The sequence below is a fragment of the Mytilus edulis genome, chromosome 12 (genome assembly GCF_963676685.1).
Source record: "Mytilus edulis chromosome 12, xbMytEdul2.2, whole genome shotgun sequence".
NCBI classification, from domain to species: Eukaryota; Metazoa; Mollusca; class Bivalvia; order Mytilida; family Mytilidae; genus Mytilus; species Mytilus edulis.
In genome coordinates, this window is record NC_092355.1 from 80,354,483 (window position 1) to 80,372,562 (window position 18,080).

The 18,080-nt window shown below is 32.5% G+C and overlaps 1 protein-coding gene across 2 annotated transcripts; it reads right to left on the bottom strand.

Annotated features, from left to right (window-relative positions):
* Nucleotides 1–7,294: 7,294 nt before the first annotated feature.
* Nucleotides 7,295–17,616, bottom strand: LOC139499198 (uncharacterized). 2 transcript variants are annotated; one of them, XM_071287876.1, is made up of 2 exons: nt 17,261–17,616; nt 7,295–9,062 (listed from the first exon to the last, which is right to left on the bottom strand). In XM_071287876.1, the coding sequence occupies exon 2, from the start codon at nt 9,007–9,009 to the stop codon at nt 7,624–7,626; it is 1,386 nt and encodes a 461-aa protein (XP_071143977.1). In that variant the 5' UTR covers nt 9,010–9,062; nt 17,261–17,616; the 3' UTR covers nt 7,295–7,623. The 2 variants fall into 2 exon arrangements, with proteins under 2 accessions (XP_071143977.1, XP_071143976.1); XM_071287875.1 differs by lacking the exon at nt 17,261–17,616 and adding an exon at nt 13,545–13,760.
* Nucleotides 17,617–18,080: the final 464 nt, after the last annotated feature.

An 18,080-nucleotide genomic window follows, 5' to 3' on the forward strand; every position in this document is an offset into this window, starting at 1 on the left:
TAGTCATCCGTTACGTCGCACTTTTTAACATTTTTATCTGATTTCTTATATAATTTGTTTTAGTAAAATGAAATTATAGTAGAGAGGGAAAATGTAATTTACAGTAAGATTACATTGTGTTCTGACCCACATTACCATTTTAGTGTAACAAATATGGTAAAATAAGTTCATTTTATCAGCAAATTTATGAAAAAATAACATGCTTTCGAAGTGTTTTCTAAAACACGTTTACATACAACGGTTGACCTTTCTAATAGTGTGTCTGTGTTATAAAAGTTTGAATTTCAACACTCAGAAATACTTGTTAGATTATCAAAAATACACTTTACAAATGACCAGTACACATCTTGTACGAAAGATAACTTTGATTTAACTTATGACAGATGCATTAATTCTACCAACAAAATAGAAAATACGACAATTAAAACCTTAGTTACCTTTCATGTGAAATATACATGTACCTAATAATTATTGTTAAATATATCAAAAACACTATCAATTTAAACATCATTTGTTTTAATTACTTCATGTTTCCTTGATAGCTTAAGTTTTTGGTACTCCTTCTTTTATCATCAACTTATTATGAGTCTTTTAAATTGGATGTTCATATTTTCCATCGTTACCTTTACTGAAAAGATACCGTGATCCTGCGCACCTGTTAATATATTGTTTTGTTAGAACTGGATAGTTATCGATAATAGATCTCAATAGTTCTAACGTTTTACTGTTATTCAGGAAGAATTGAAAATACATCGTAGAGCAATTTAGCGCAAAACACAAATTAAACAACCACACTTTTCTGAACAATCTTTGTCAATCATAAGTTGAAATTCCTGTCTCCTTTTTATTATTTCCAGAGAGAAACAATGCAACATTTCTATGTTAAGGTTTAACTTTTCTTTGCTCTTTTGTTGTTTTCTTTCTTTCTTTATCTTATATTTGATTGGTTTATTTTGGTATCTACTTGGAATAGTCATGATCACGAGGTATTCATTTTTATGTTATCATGTTAAACCTGCCTATATAGAGTATCCCCGGTTTGTGAAAAAATAATTAATGACTATCATTTAACAAATTCTTATTTATCCCTCTCTCTCTCTCTCTCTCTCTCTCTCTCTCTCTCTCTCTCTCTCTCTCTCTCTCTCTCTCTCTCTCTCTCTCTCTCTCATAATGATTTTGTTTGTTAGGTAGCATATGAATATATTATAGTTTTTGGTGGGGTTCGTATTGCTCAGTCTTTTGTTTCCTATGTTGTGTCATGTGTACTATTGGTTGTCAGTTGCTCTTTTTCTTTTTTAGCCATGTCCATGATGTCAGTTTATTTTCGACTTACGAGTTTGAATGTTCCTCTGATATTGTTCGCTTCTCTTTATGCTAGTTTTAATGAAACATGGAAGATATACCGACACTAATTATAATTAATTATAAAAGATATAGAAATTAACTTTTCTCAATTGAAGCCAAAATGTTATTTTACGCCTAATAGATAATTTATTTAAAGTTGTGTAGGGACAAAAACGAATAGACCACTTTATGACGTCATTTACCAGATAGAGGGGATCGCCTGTATCCCTGCACTATAAACGTTCATCAGGCGTCTTAGTGATCGTCATTGTGCAGGATAAACTAGAAGTAATATTTGTTCTGTAGGTACTTAATCACAATTCCCTAATGACAGCAGTGTTGAAAGACAATTATGAGAATTCAATTTGCCGAATAATTCGTGCAATATAGTTTTATAGTTTTCCAACCACTCGTTTAACATTGAAACGGAAGTGACGACGCCCCTAAATGCACGAATGATGTTCACTAAAACCAAAGTTTTTGAAGGAAATGCATCGAACTCGAAAGTTGTCTATTGTTTAGTGTTTTTGCAAATTATCAATTTCGGTAGACATAAAAAGGAAAATTCGGGTTGCTTCGAATAATTGGTATTAAATATGTAGCTTAGTTTAAAGTCTCCGAATAATTGGTATTACTTGAACATGTAGCTTAGTTTAATTTCTACGGATACTTGGTATTACTTAAATATGAAGCTTAGTTTTAAGTCTATGATTTAGTTATTAAGATAAACGGATTTTTTTTTTTTAATTACTAAAATTACCTGATGCGATTTTCGTTTAATTTTTTCACGAATGTTTAATCGTATGACCGTAAAGATGTTAAACTGTACTTTCTGCAGGTTCTGCTGAGTTAGTTAATTTGTCATACGATTAAAAAAAAAGAGAGAAAAAGCAATACAAATTCAATGCTTAATAAACTAAATGAGTATAATATAAAATATCCTTAGTGTCCATGGAAAGGCTTCAAATCTTGCATTACGTACAGAACTGGAGCTTTATCCTTTATATTTTATATCATATTAAATAATGTTAAATATTGTACTGGATTAACTGACATTGAAGTTCGTAACGAAATTACGTACAGAACTGGAGCTTTATCTTTATATTTTATATCATATTGAATAATGTTAAATAATGTACTGTATTTACTGACATTAAAGTTGGTACCGTCATTACGTACAGAATTTGAGCTTTATCCTTTATATTTTATATCATACTAAATAATGTACTGGATTAACTGACATTGAAGTTGGTAACGAAATTACGTACAGAACTGGAGCTTTATCTTTATATTTTATATCGTATTAAATAATGTACTGGATTTACTGACATTGAAGTTGGTACCGACATTACGTACAGAACTGGTGCTTTATCTTTATATTTTATATCATATTAAATAATGTTAAATAATGTACTGGATTAACTGACATTGAAGTTGGTAACGAAATTACGTACAGAACTGGAGCTTTATCTTTATATTTTATATCATATTGAATAATGTTAAATAATGTACTGTATTTACTGACATTAAAGTTGGTACCGTCATTACGTACAGAATTTGAGCTTTATCCTTTATATTTTATATCATACTAAATAATGTACTGGATTAACTGACATTGAAGTTGGTAACGAAATTACGTACAGAACTGGAGCTTTATCTTTATATTTTATATCATATTAAATAATGTACTGGATTTACTGAAATTGAAGTTGGTACCGACATTACGTACAGAACTGGTGCTTTATCTTTATATTTTATATCATATTAAATAATGATTAAATATTGTACTGGATTTACTGACATTGAAGTTGGTACCGACATTACGTACAGAACTGTTGCTTTATCCTTTATGTTTTATATCATATTAAATAATGTTAAATAATGTACTGGATTAACTGACATTGAAGTTGTTTACGACATTACGTACAGAACTGGAGCTTTATCCTTTATATTTTATATCATATTAAATAATGTTAAATAATGTAATGGATTAACTGACATTGAAGTTGGTACCGACATTACGTACAGAACTGGAGCTTTATCCTTTATGTTTTATATCATATTAAATAATGTTAAATAGTGTACTGGATTAACTGACATTGAAATTGGTTACGACATTACGTACAGAACTGGAGCTTTATCTTTTATCTTTTATATCATATTAAATCATGTTAAATGTTGTACTGGATTAACTGACATTGAAGTTGGTTACGACATTACGTACAGAACTGGAGCTTTATCTTTTATATTTTATATCATATTAAATAATGTTAAATATTGTACTGGATTAACTGACATTGAAGTTGGTAACGAAATTACGTACAGAACTGGAGCTTTATCCTTTATATTTTATATCATATTAAATAATGTGAAATATTGTACTGGATTAACTGACATTGAAGTTGGTACCGACATTACGTACAGAACTGGAGCTTTATCTTTTATCTTTTATATCATATTAAATAATGTTTAAATATTGTACTGGATTAACTGACATTGAAGTTGGTAACGAAATTACGTACAGAACTGGAGCTTTATCCTTTATGTTTTATATCATATTAAATAATGTTAAATAATGTACTGGATTAACTGACATTGAAGTTGGTAACGCCATTACGTACAGAACTGGAGCTTTATCTTTTATCTTTTATATCATATTAAATAATGTTAAATATTGTACTGGATTAACTGACGTTGAAGGTGGTAACGACAAAAATATGATCTGTTAAGATCTGCATGATGAGACGTAGCAGAACAACAAAAATGATTTTATATTATGGCGAAATGCACATGAAAATCACCGAGTTGTTTAGTTCATAAACTTGCCACCTACAGAGTTAGCATAAAAGTGTTATCTTTTATTTAGTCGATCTTATTCTCCCTGGAAGAATTTTAACGGTTTTAATTGTTCACCTAATTTTTTGTTAAATAGGAAAGGATAAAAAAAAAGATGTTTGTTAAAATAGAGGAAGTTAACAAGTTTCTGGTATCTGCTTACAATTGAAAACGAGTATTGTTTTAGATTATAAAAGCGTAAATTTGATCTTGTTCTGTGTTTTAGACCAATCTATGAGCTGAATAATGTGGACATTCATATATTTTTATCATTCTTTTCTTCAAACAAACATACCCGACCACGTCCACTTATATTTTTGTCTCTCTGGTGAGTTAAGCCTTTTTTAACTGATTTTGATAGTTCGTTCTTATGTTGTTCTGTTATACCACTGTCCCAGGTTAGGGGGAGGGTTTGGATCCCGCTAACATGTTTAACCCCGCCGCATTATTTAAGTATGTGCCTGACTCAAGTCAGGAGCCTGTAATTCAGAGTGGTTGTCGTTTGTTTATGTGTTACATATTTGTTATTCGTTCATTTATTTATATAAATAAGGCTGTTAGTTTTCTCGTTTGAACTGTTTTACATTGTCTTATCTAGGCCTTTTATACCTGACTATGTGGTATGGGCTTTGCTCATTGTTGAAGGCCATACGGTGACCTATAGTTGTTAATGTCTGTGTCATTTTGGTCTCTTATGGACAGTTGTCTCATTGACAATCATACCACATCTTCTTTTTTATATAGTTATTAAAAAAAGACAAATTATATGAACGATATAAAATATGACATACATATGAATAGAAACTGCTCAAATCAGTTTTTGAAGGAGGGGTAATGATAAAAGCCATAACTGTAAACCATGTGAACGTTTCAAAAGCATGCAACTTGGATTGACCACTGACCATTTCTATATGATATGTACATTTTAGTTAAAGGGTCATTTGCTGTCAGATTCATTTCACTGGTTTTACTCAAATTCTCATATTTGATTCATAACATACTAAAACGTATATCCAAATTATAAAAAGTCTAAAATAAACTATTTATAATGCATGGGCTCGATAATATATATCAACATTTCGTGTTTATTTTAGTCTAGACGCCATCTAATAAATCCTTGACATTTTATCTGCTGACATTGTTTCGACTTATTGACGAATGCGTGTCTTAGTGATAACACAATACTGGGCATGACCGATTTCGTGGATTTGTTATCTAAACACCAGCTAAAGCAGAATGTGTCTCGTCAATCAGATGAAATAAGCCATCGTTTAAACAATACAAATGATATATGCAGACAGGATGTATGCATTCTAATACTGCAGCAGATAGTTCTCGTCTTAAAGAGTCACTTATAGGTCTAACTCAAATTTTAGATAATTCATGTCACGCCTTCAAAGTAGATCATGTCAGATATTTTGTATTATTTTTAATGCCCCATTTAAGGTCATTATGTTTTTTGCTCTGTGTGTCCGTTCGTTCGTTCGTTCGTTCATCATCCGTCCGTCCGTCCGTTCGTACGTCTGTCCCGCTTCAGGTTAAAGTTTTTATTTTATTTTGGTCAATGAAGATGAAGTCAAATCAACTTAAAACTTTGTACACATGTTCCCTATGATATGATCTTTCTGATCTTAATGTCAAATGACAGTTTTTACCAAAATTTCACGGTCCACTGAACATAGAAAATGATAGTGCGAGTGGAGCATTCGTCTACTATGGACACATTCTTGTCTTTCATGTGCTAACGCGTCGCCAGTAAACTTAATTTGCAACCATCAAATCATCAATTAATGCCGTCGGAGTTTAAAATACAATACAGATATCTCTTAATTTTTGTAAAGACAGTCTGTGCACGTGGCTAGTGTTCTTGATTTGAGGAGTGACAACATTGGCTTAATTCGATTAACCGACCATTTTATCTTTGAAGAAATTGATTGAAGAAAACCTCTCGTGTACTTACATTGATTTTCGGAGTACATTTGTTACTCGTATTCTTTGACTCGTGCATCGGTATTCATATATGTATCGGTTGTTTTCTGTTGGCTAGCTTTTTATTTTTGTGTTGTACGTATGTGTGTATTTGAGCGAAGTTCAGTATAGGCTTTATCGATTTTGTGTATTGGAGCTGGTATAACATTTTTGTGTTTTAGGGCGGTGTATAGTATAGCAGTTATGTGTGTATTGGAGCGGGGTATAGCAGTTCTGTGTATTATAACGGCCGGGGTATAGTATAGTAGGTTTTTTATTTGAGCGGGGTAAAGTATAGCCGGTTTTGTATATTGGAGCGGGGTATTTTATAGCAGTTTTGTGTTTTGGAGCGGGATATAATATAGCGGTTTTATGTATTTGAGCCGGGTATAGTATGACGGTTTTGTGTGTATTTGAGTGGAGTATTCTATATTTGCTTTGTGTGTATTGCACTGTAACGGTGTATAGCATAACGATTTTGTGTATCGGAGCCTGGTGTAGTATAACGGTTTTGTGTGTATTTGAGCGGTGTATAGTATAACGATTTTGTGTATCGGAGCCGGGTATAGTATAACGGTTTTGTGTATCGGAGCCGGAAAAATATAACGATTTTGTGTGTATTTGAGCGGGGTATACTGTATTTGCTTTGTATTGTATTGTAAAGGCGTATAGTATAGCGGTTTTGTGTAGCGGAGCCAGGGTATAGTATAACGGTTTTGTGTGTATTTGAGCGGGGTATAGTATAACGATTTTGTGTGTATTTGAGCCGGGTATAGTATAACGGTTTTGTGTGTTATTGAGCGGAGTATTCTATATTTGCTTTGTGCGTATTGTATTGTAAAGGTGTATAGTATAGCGGTTTTGTGTATCGGAGCCGGGTATAGTATAACGATTTTGTGTGTATTTGAACGGGGTATAGTATAACGGTTTTGTGTGTATTTGAGCGGGATGTAGTATAACGGTTTTGTGTGTATTTGAGCGGGGTATAGTATAACGTTTTTTTTTGTATTTGAGCGGGTTTTTTGTGTGTATTTGAGCGGGGTGTAGAATAGAGAGGTTTATGCAAATTCCGGGAGAATGTCAAATTTTGAAAATTTAGTTGTAATGGCATTAATCATGGCGAGGCTATATTAAACAAAAAGTACAGTATCATTTAAATTTTATATATATAGATTCAATAAATAATTAATTTTGTACAAGCACCACACAACATTAACAATGTTTGAACTGTTTTTAAGTTCAAATGTAACAACAAATTAACAACAGTCAGTCTTTGCAGACGACACATGATTTATATCGAAAATAGTCCAGAAAATGAAAAGTTTACAACGAGTTGTTTTTCTAGTCACATGATCATTTTGTTCTGTATTTTGAATTCCTCATTTATAGAGCAATAGAAATAAATAAATATTCTTCATATTTACATACAATTATACATATAGCACTAATTATTCATCCGCGATAGTACTACTTTTCTCAACTAAAGTTTGTGTTTGGGACAATGAAAAACGGATTATGTCTCTGAGCAAATCTTCTTTGCATTGATAATACTGTTGAATAACTTTTCTGTAATCTTTGGCTTTGATTTTCAAGTCTTTCCTTCAGACTGGTCAATGTTTTCAACAACATTTGTTTCTTGTAACCAGGTAGATGGCGTCGCAATCGCTGAGTTTCTTTAAAACGAATTATATCGTCTTCTTGTGCTTCGCGGATTTTTTCCTCAACGATAATTTTTTCAGCTCTAAGTTGACTCACTTTGTCTTGTAGACTATTTCTGATGTCTGGAATCGTTCTAGCGGAATCACATTCTGCACATGCGCTATCAACAAGAGTCATATTTGATTCTTCTTCAATGTCACTATCGGAATGTTCAGCATTATCGGAATCGGATGTCGAAGGGAACCGTGAGTCGCGGCTAAGACTTGAATAACCAGCATCGATTGATTCTTCCATTCGGTCAGGTCGTTCTGAAAACTTTGTCGAGTAAACCGGAAGTTGGTTTTCTATGGAACCTTCACTGCTGTATGAGCCAGTAGAGTTGGTATTGTCTGAGATTTCCATGCTACTGTTAGATGTATCGGATGATGCCTCACTATAGTCCTCCAATAAATCATTGACAGAAAGTCTTTTAGCAAGTTTTACCGCCATTTCGTCGTCTAGAATATTGTCAATATTTTCCTCGTATTTGAAATCAATGGCGTAATCTATGTTTGCAAATCGTTCATTCAGTTCTTCAATTGTAGGAGAATTGAGTTCTATATCAACATCACCTTCAGAGATAATGGACCATCGATTAATGTTCAGATCAGTTAAACTTAGTTGTCTTTTTACACGCGTTGGTATCCTTGGATTGTCGGCTGATGTCAGGTAGGATTCTGTAGAATTATAAGATTTTCCCGCCTCTTCAGCTAGGATACAAACGTTTAAATAATCCTGAGCGTTGGCACCTTCTGGTACAAGATCAATCAAGTCTTCTTCGTGCACAGATTTACGCGGAGGGATCCAAGGATTTGTTTTGATGCGTGTGCGCTCCTTACGGACTGAATTCAAAACTTTGTCTATATCGTCGAGTTCATATAGCACACCATTGTCGGTTTCTTCCTCGTCGTCTGAAATGGCTGTTCGCCGGTTTGTGATAATGTATTTGTTACGTGGAGTAACAGATGTTTTGTATCTACGAAGAGAGCAGCGAAGAGATACGTCCTGGGCGACGTCGAAATACTTGCAGCTGTCGGCGGCTATTACGAGGTTGTCATTGGCGTCGATAGGTGTTGGTTGTTGCTCAATTGAAGCTTCCTTTGTCTTTTTCTTTTTACTTTTAGACTTCTGGAACGACTTGAAACTTATTTGACGAAACTTCATCCTGATGAGCGAAAAGCTGCCTCACGTTTAGAAGAATCTATCAATTCGAAATCCTGAAATTATAAAATTATATTTGTTATAAATATATATATAGTAAACATTGAATGCATACAGAAAATCATTTTTTTTAAACAGGCGAAACATAAAATCCTGCAAATGTGTCGCATTTAGACAATATGGATGTCATTTATCTACTGCTGCAAAAACAAATCACTTAAACATCATTGTATTAAAGTGCCGTCAACACAAACGGTTAGATAGGTGTCGCTGCAGTGGCGGATCCAGAGGGGGGGTTCCGGGGGTCCGCACCCCCCCTTTATTTTGGCCGATCAATGCATTTGAATCGGGACATATGTTTGCACCCCCCCTGCACCCCCCTTTGCCCTGGGCTAGCACCCCCCCTTTCGAAAATTCCTGCATCCGCCACTGCGCTGTGAATAGTAATGTATGATTTGTCACAGGTAAGTGTCGCTGTGATTTGTCCCTAATTTGCTTGATATCACTTTCGCTATCATTTGCTTTCTATCACTTTCGCAATCATATTGTGCATACCCCTCTTGTTTCACGTCTTGTAGCGAACAACCTAATCAACGAAACTACATCAGTTAACCAACAACGATCAATCAAAGTAATGCACAAGAAAAGTTGGGTTATTTTAAGCCATACAGTTAAACTACAAACCAATATACTTGTGATTGATGACGACAAATATATCATTGCATTACCTAATTGCGCATGTCCTTGTAGGTAAAAACTAATAAATTATAAGATATTACAGAATATCCCAGTAAATATGAATTCGCACAAAAGCGCATAAAAATCAGCTCTGATCAGTTCTTACATTCAAATGACCTTACAGCTCTCAGTGTTAACTGATTTTCATTAACGAACGCACACAGATTTCTCGTATGCTTAGATTTTTCGTAGCCTTAATATCGACGTGAAATTTACTCAAGATAATAGTCGTAATTGAATAAAAGAAGATATGGTGATAGCATAATTATGGTATTATTGCAAATGAGACAACTATACACCAGATACCACATAATGAAGAAGTTAGCAACTATAGGTTATCATAACGACCTTCAACAATGAGCAAAACCCATACCGCATGGTAAGGTTTAAAAGGCACCGAAATAGAAAACGTAAAACAAACGTGAAAACTGAAGTCCTGATTTAACTTTATATTTTAGCTCAAAAGACACACTATACATGTTCGTGTTTTATTAGTGTCATACAACTTAGCACTTCTGTATAGGTTATTAACTTATTTAATAGGCGTTATAATAAATCTCTGTGTTACTTCAGTAAAGTGTTATAGTGTATTACTTAATAGCGTTATAATATATTTCCCTGTTGTTTCTCTGCGTAATAAGTAACAAAGTAAGTATCATTGACGTTTAAGAGGATTACTTTAGGTTTTTACTCGTTTCACACCTACACAAAATAAATTGTCTCCCCTACCTTAATATTTGTTTGGTGACTTATCTCCCCTACCGAAATATTTGTTTGATCACAAAGTTCTTTTCTACATGTTAAGATCTGTTATTCTTGTGTTATTTTTTATTTTTATATTAATATGAATTATTATTAACATCTTATGTTTAAAAGGTCATAAAAATAAAAGCAGAGTTAAAACTAAATACTGGTTGAGTAAAATTCTTGATATAAATCACACAGTCAGTAGACATACTACTCACATTAAACGAATTTGTCAGAGTTTCAGATGTATTCGATCATTGTAAACATTTTTATGGGTTTTTGTTTGTTTGGTTTTTTGTTTGATTTTTTTTTTTTTTTTTGGGGGGGGGGGGGCTTTTTCGAGAATAATGTGGAATTACAGCGAGTATTATATTATCATTATAAGCTTTTAGGAGAGATGTTATTCAAAAGATGGATGGAATTTAGGAATGAAATAAAAATTAATCGAGACTTAAACATTAGGTTGGGCCGCATTGATAAAATGACAAGTCATTATAAAATTTAAGACGTTATATATAGAAGTGGCCAAGCCAGGATTTCTGTAATTGAAGACCAAACGAAGCCATTATTCAGACTAACTCATAAAGCAATGATTAATAGGTCAAGCTAGACATATAAAATACACATTTCTATTAAAGAGGGGAATCGTGCTGTGTTATATTCAAATATATGGTTGATACTGAAAGAAATATTTGATAACGGTGGTTTAACCCACTGTTCCCTTTACGGATAATTATAATGTTCTACGAATCACTTATCATAATTAAAATGTATAATTTTATTTATTATTAAAAACAATCAAAGTTTTAAAGCCCCGTCATATTGATGAACATATACAACTTAAGGTGGTACCTAACACTACAGGGAGATAACTCTGTAAAGTCAACTAAACGTTTTAATTACGTTGTGTTGTAAAAGAAATATTAAGCTTCTCAATGATCAAAATTGGTGTTTGTCAAATTGTTATATAACCAGTGTAATTTTTCTGGCAAAACGGTTGGTTCAAAATTGTTTTAAATTTTTATATTTTTGTTAAAGTGTCAAAGTAAATATTTTGACAAAATTTTATGAAAATTAAACGAGCCAAATTAATTTTAGTGAAAGTGTTGGGTACCACCTTAAGGGATCTTTAAAAATATTCTTTTACGTTAGTAAACTAAAACACAGTAATCGTAAAATTTCAAAATGATAAGATTTACAGTAAAAGAATTAAAAAAAAGTTGTTTTTCCTACATTTTTTTAAAAATCCTAACGAATATTAAATAATCTGTCCTATTGCAGAGAATTTTACCGATAATGGGTAATTGTCCACCGTACATCTATTTTCAGTCACATGCATAGTTATCCCAGAATATGCATGAACTATTTGCCACTGGACAATAAATAAGCATTAGCCATCCATTCATTTAGATCTGGGCCTGTACGCACATAAAGCTGCTTTGTTAAAGATTTGTTCCGAACGGACGGACTTTTTCCTATATTTCCTACGATAAATAAGTACTACGATTGGATAGCTTAACTTACGGCGTTTTAAGCAAATTAATTAACACGTTTCGATACTATCAGTTACGGACGACATCAAAAGTTCAATGTAGGATATAAAAACTTAATTCATTAATTTTCACTGACCCCCTACCTCCCCTCGCTTAACTTTATTTGTGGCGAAATATGAATTAAAATACAAATACTCTTAAACTTTTACATACCTTGAAGAATTTCTAAAAGTAACTATCTAACTATGTATACACTAAAGTCTTCTGTTGCTATTTAGATGATTTTGTTTTTCGTAATATGAAAGTTTTGATGAAGAACAGAGGACGTTACGGTTTTTATATACAAAATGGCAATATTAGAGATGAGCTCAATTTCACCTCCCCACTGAGTATCTCATTATGACCTCTATTGTCTTATAGAAGCCGACTAAACGATTTACAAGCCAATTGTCACATATTAACTCATCGTTAATTGGCGTACAAACAGACCAATCATGTCATAGCTACTAATTAAATTAAAATGTCAATTTCTTAAATGAAATTTGCAGGTAAAATTAGCAGTGAGATGTTTCTCAGTATATTTAGTTTTTAATGAAGCGGTCTCGCTCAGAAAGTTATACGGTCTCGCTCAGAAAATTATTACAAATTGTAAGGAAAACAAGTAAACTCAATTACACAGTTTTAATTGAGAGGAGCGAAGATACACTGAGAAATATGATTCAAGAACCGATGTTAATTATCTTTGATCATGCGAATGGAATTAGTTTGTGCAACATCAATTTCCACGCGAAAAATAGTTGAACCAGAGACATAAATATATATAATATATGTGTGTTTAGATGTCTCTGGTTGACCATACGTAAGATATTTTGTAAGTCAATCTGTTTATACGGAAAAAGTCGTCATTCAAAATTAAATTTTTGAATATTTACCCAAAGACTTCTCTATTTATCTGTTTTACTCTAAAATTTTAAATACAATTGTTACCTTAAATTTGTTGAATTATATCCTTATTTCAAAGTTAACTTCATCTAAATTTCACATCCAACATCTCATCTCACCCGCATACGTTATAGCATATGGAACGTTAGGGGGCTAAAATTAACATGTGACTTACAACAGAGTTATAATTTAGAAGTATTCTTTCTTAATATCATCGAACAAAAACATTTACACAATTAACCTTTTTTGATGTATTATCTCACACGAGGTTATCTGTTAATCCGACTTAAAACGAACCGAAGGTGATGGGTATTATGTACATTGCTATTCATCCATTTTGTTGAGCAAAGAGTTTGAAAATAGGATTAGAACTAGACAAAGTCGGTAAGTGTGTGTGTTTGTTTTACAAAATGCCGACACAGATAATTAAACAATTAGATTTACTGAAAATCTTCACCTGGAATTTGACAAAATATTATTAATTTATACCAACATTAAGTTGTATTCTCTTTTCACACTCCATTTCTTAAATTTTATTTTATATTTTAAAAAATAATTTGAAAAGTGAAGCTTGTTGAAAATTATCTTCTATATTTTTATTGATTTTTCTTTTCCTACCTTGAACGCCATGCTCATTAATTCCTCTATAATTAATTTTATATTTCTTAATTGCCTTCTGCAATACACATCCCGAAATTGTTTGTTCTAAAGTGTATACAGCTGCACAATGCACAGAATTTAGTGAACCAGATTTCTCTGCTTATTTTTACACCGGATATAAATATCTGTACTTCTCTTCGTTACGTGAAATCAATCAAAGAATTGTCTAACACTGTTTTGTCAAATTATGATAATTTTTCAAACAAGCAGACGATAGTTTTCCATTTGCTGCGGAGCTTTAATGATTACCATGGTAAGGAATATCGATCGATTATCGGAACGTGTTGCTTTCTGTTAATAGAACGTAATTGGTTCCATTCTTTGCGAGTGTTGTGGTCAGCTCGGTGGTCAGCAACAAGATTTAAATGATAATAGAATTTATATTGGCTAAAATCCGGGTAAATCGAGCAGACCTCTATTGGTTTTATGTCAAAACTACAGGAGTATTATGATAGTTATTGTGTTATATTTGTAAAGATGTCTAATTAGAAATTAGTATTTATTGTCATGTCAGTTCTTATTCAGACGCATTTATATTTCAAGCGAGAGAAAAAACAACGGAAGGTTCCAGAAATTGTAAAGGAATAATAGTTTCCAAAAATGCGATATATATGGTATATTGCTGCCATTTTTTGACGATTTTATGCAAATTAAAAAAATATCCACAAAATCGATAAAAGTGGGGTGGTGTATACTCTCAACATCCCCTTAATTCGAAACTGAACGAGGATTAAGATACGAAAATTATCGCAAACTTGAGAAATAAGGAAAAAAAATGCCTTCGTATATTCCCTTTAAGGCCGAAATGGTAAACCATATTTAAAACTAAAACTTAAAAGAAACGAACATCTTGGAAATTTGATTAATAACATTATAAGCCTTGGATTTTAGTTTACACGCGAAACCAAATTGAAGAAAGTCAAATAATATCAAGCAACATTGTCGCAAGAATGTAATCGATGTGACTTAAACATAGACCTTTCAGTATAACAGTGGCAGATACAGGGGGGGGGGGGGGGGGGTCCGGGAGTTGGACCCCCTTTTTTTGGACGATCAATGGATTTAAATGGTGACATGCAGTTGGAACCCCCTGTATTGTGGTCCATTGTAGTGTATGTGCTCCTTTGTGGTGCATTGTACTCCATGACTATATGTACAGCATTTGTCCTGGGTTAGGACCCCCCCCCCCCCCCCCCCCATTTTTAAAATGGCTGGATCCGCCACTGGTATAATTTATTATTTATAACATTAATAACAATGTGAGTTTGCTAATATATACTGTAGTAGACCCATTACTCTGACCATGAAATACATAATTGATGACCATTAATAATGTGCCATTATAAAACTGACGTTAATTTTCATAATAATAAAATTACGAGCAGAAACCTACTGGGAGAGTTTTCCTTTCTTATAGCGAGACAATTAATTGGATATTGAACGACATAGTATCAATTTCTATATAAAAACTCGTCATTCCTGCAGCCAGATAGATTTATAGCCTACATACAAATATTCAATAGATTTTACACTATAGTATGACTAACCAATACTGAACATCAAATGTCAAATGGGATGCCATTATCTGTAATTTGGGTCCACACCGGCTTAATAAATTGCATATCGTGTACTTATTTCAAGTACACATACACACAATTACAGTTTACAAATTCAGTAAAAATATGTTTGATAAAGTCATGAATTTAGTGAAAATTTCATATTGAAGTCATAAGCAACAAAAAATAAATGAAGCTGCATTTTCCTTGGGCACATAAAGAAAAAGAACGTAATTATTATAAAACAAGAATATGTGATATGATTGCCAATGAAATAAACACGTATAGGACACCAAACGAACTTCAACAATGAGTGTAAAATCCATACCGCATATATAGCTTGCCCTAAAAGAAATTGTATTCTAGGTAATCAACCTTTCGAGAAATAAAATATTTTATGCCATTATCTGAATTAAACATGCATCCCATTTTTCCGGCAAGCACCAAAACTTCCTTCATGATGTGTAGAATTGACCCCCCTTTTTTATATTACCAGTCATAATTTTATACAGAACTTCAGAAGCAATACCCACTTGAAAGTCGAACTGACACCCAATAATTATAATTCAATAGATTTTACAACTTCCATTACAAAAGTAAAACACATTTAAATGTCAAATTAACTTCTTCAGACTTGTGAATGCTTACTATAAAACTTTCCCATACAGTTTCTGTCGTGTTAAACTACATTGAATTATGTAATTCTCATAAAACCCATTATACCGGAACAATGAATTACTCATTCCCGCCCATTAACGGCTGTCTTATTTAAGAATCTAATTTCTATAATCGACAAGTTGTCACTTTCTCAATAAAGTAAATGCATTCAGAAACAATATCGTAAACTAATAATGAAAGATACATTTTAACATTGTAATGCATCCCCTCAACAAGTGGAAATGCCACTAGTAAAACAAGTAAAGTTACGAAAAAATGAGAAAAAAAAACTCGCAGATCTATATTTATACACTACAACATCTAGATTTGCACTTTAATGTGAGGGGAGCAAGAACACACGCCTCCCACGACAGTGTAAATAACCTGTCCTAAGTCAGGAATCTGATGTACAGTAGTTGTCGTTTGTTTATGTAATTTATACGTGTTTCTCGTTTCTCGTTTTTTTTATATAGATTAGACCGTTGGTTTTTCCGTTTGAATGGTTTTACACTAGTAATTTTGGGGCCCTTTATAGCTTGTTGTTCGGTGTGATCCGTGTTGAAGGCCGTACATTGACCTATAATGGTTTACTTTTTTAAATTGTTATTTGGATGGAGAGTTGTCTCATTGGCACTCACACCACATCTTCCTATATCTATATACTGTCCGGCAAACTATAGAATTCCAATCAAAGTGTCAATTCTCTGATATACAAGAGAAATTTGATTGATATTAACACCGCGTATCCCCGTACACCGGACATTGCCGATAGATGAATTTCTAGACTTATCATTATTGAAAACAGGCAATAACGCACAGGTCGCAACAATATTTCAAAAACAGAAAAAAGACATGTTATTAATAAAGTTTGTGACTCCTTGTTTTATTTGAGTGAAACCATATCTAAAAATGTTATGATTCAGAAACAAGCAAATGTAAAAAGAAGATGTGTTATGGTTTGCCAATGAGACAACTCTCCACAAGAGATCAAATGACACAAACATTAACAACTATCGGCCACTGTACGGCCTTCAACAATGAGCAGACAACTGCACGGTTGGTTTAAAAAATCTGATTCATTAAATTCATTTGTAGTTGTTTTACAATTAACTATACCAGGGTTGTATTGTAAACTCAGTCTCTGCAGTTATACTTTTTAAGAAATGAGAAAACTTACTTTTAAATAATCCGGTTAAATTTGTTAATTGAAATTTCATAGAATCACTGTTGAAATCTGACAGAAAGCAAAATACCAGAGCATTTCTGAGTCACAAGTCAATTTGTATTGGCCTATATAAACTTATTTATCGTCGACGTTCTTCAAATCGAAGAAAAGTTGCAACGCGCAACAAGTGCTATTTGCTAATTGCAAACATAATCTTCAAGATGCAAATATTGCAAAAATAATAAATGATGCCAGAAAATGGCCAGAAAGAAGTAAATAATAAAGTTTCTACTAACCTTTTTCAGTGTTTGTCACTATTGATTTATCCACATCAATATTAAGCTTAGTAACTTATATCCGGAGCTTTTAACCCAATACACAGAATCATAGACTTCAAATAACTCTATAGAAGTAGGAGAATCGATTTATCTCCACTGGAACTAATGAACGAGATATTGTAACACTATCTCAAGTTATGGAATATTTTATATGATGTATATTTCATGAGAAAATTGTTCCAAACTATTTTCCAATAGGAGATAATCGAAAGTCAACAGTGTGATATATGTGTCCTGTTGTATTGTTTTTGAAATATTAATTTTAGTAATACAATTCCTACTTATATATAGCTGAAGCAATATATTCAATTTATGACAATTATAAAACAATGTAACATATTTATCTATGTTTATGCCCAATTATATGTAATTATGTTATTATCTATTTCCGATAAAATTACTACAAATCTTTTACACAAATTCGATAATGTTTTACATCCGACTTCTGGAGGTCAATCATTGTTTTAAACGACCTTCAGGACATTTTAAAAAGATGGCATTCATAAAAGTTGTTAAAAATAAATCTTAACGTGTAAATTTTCATAATTGTGAATTATGACAGGTGTGAATCGGTTTAAATTGAATTGAGCAATTAATTAGTGTTTGTTTTACATATTTGGTCAATGGAACATATGCTAACTTTATTGACGTGCAATAAATAAATGACGATTTTCGACACAGGTAATCACTATTGTGTAAATATTTGATAAAAAGGTGTAAAAATGACAAAGTTTGCAATGATTTGGAATCACTGAAGGTGTAAATTTTTGACAATTTT

Coding starts and splice junctions, on each gene's coding strand:
- LOC139499198 (XM_071287876.1), bottom strand. CDS start 9,009: ATGAAGTTTCGTCAAATAAGTTTCAAGTCGTTCCAGAAGTCTAAAAGT.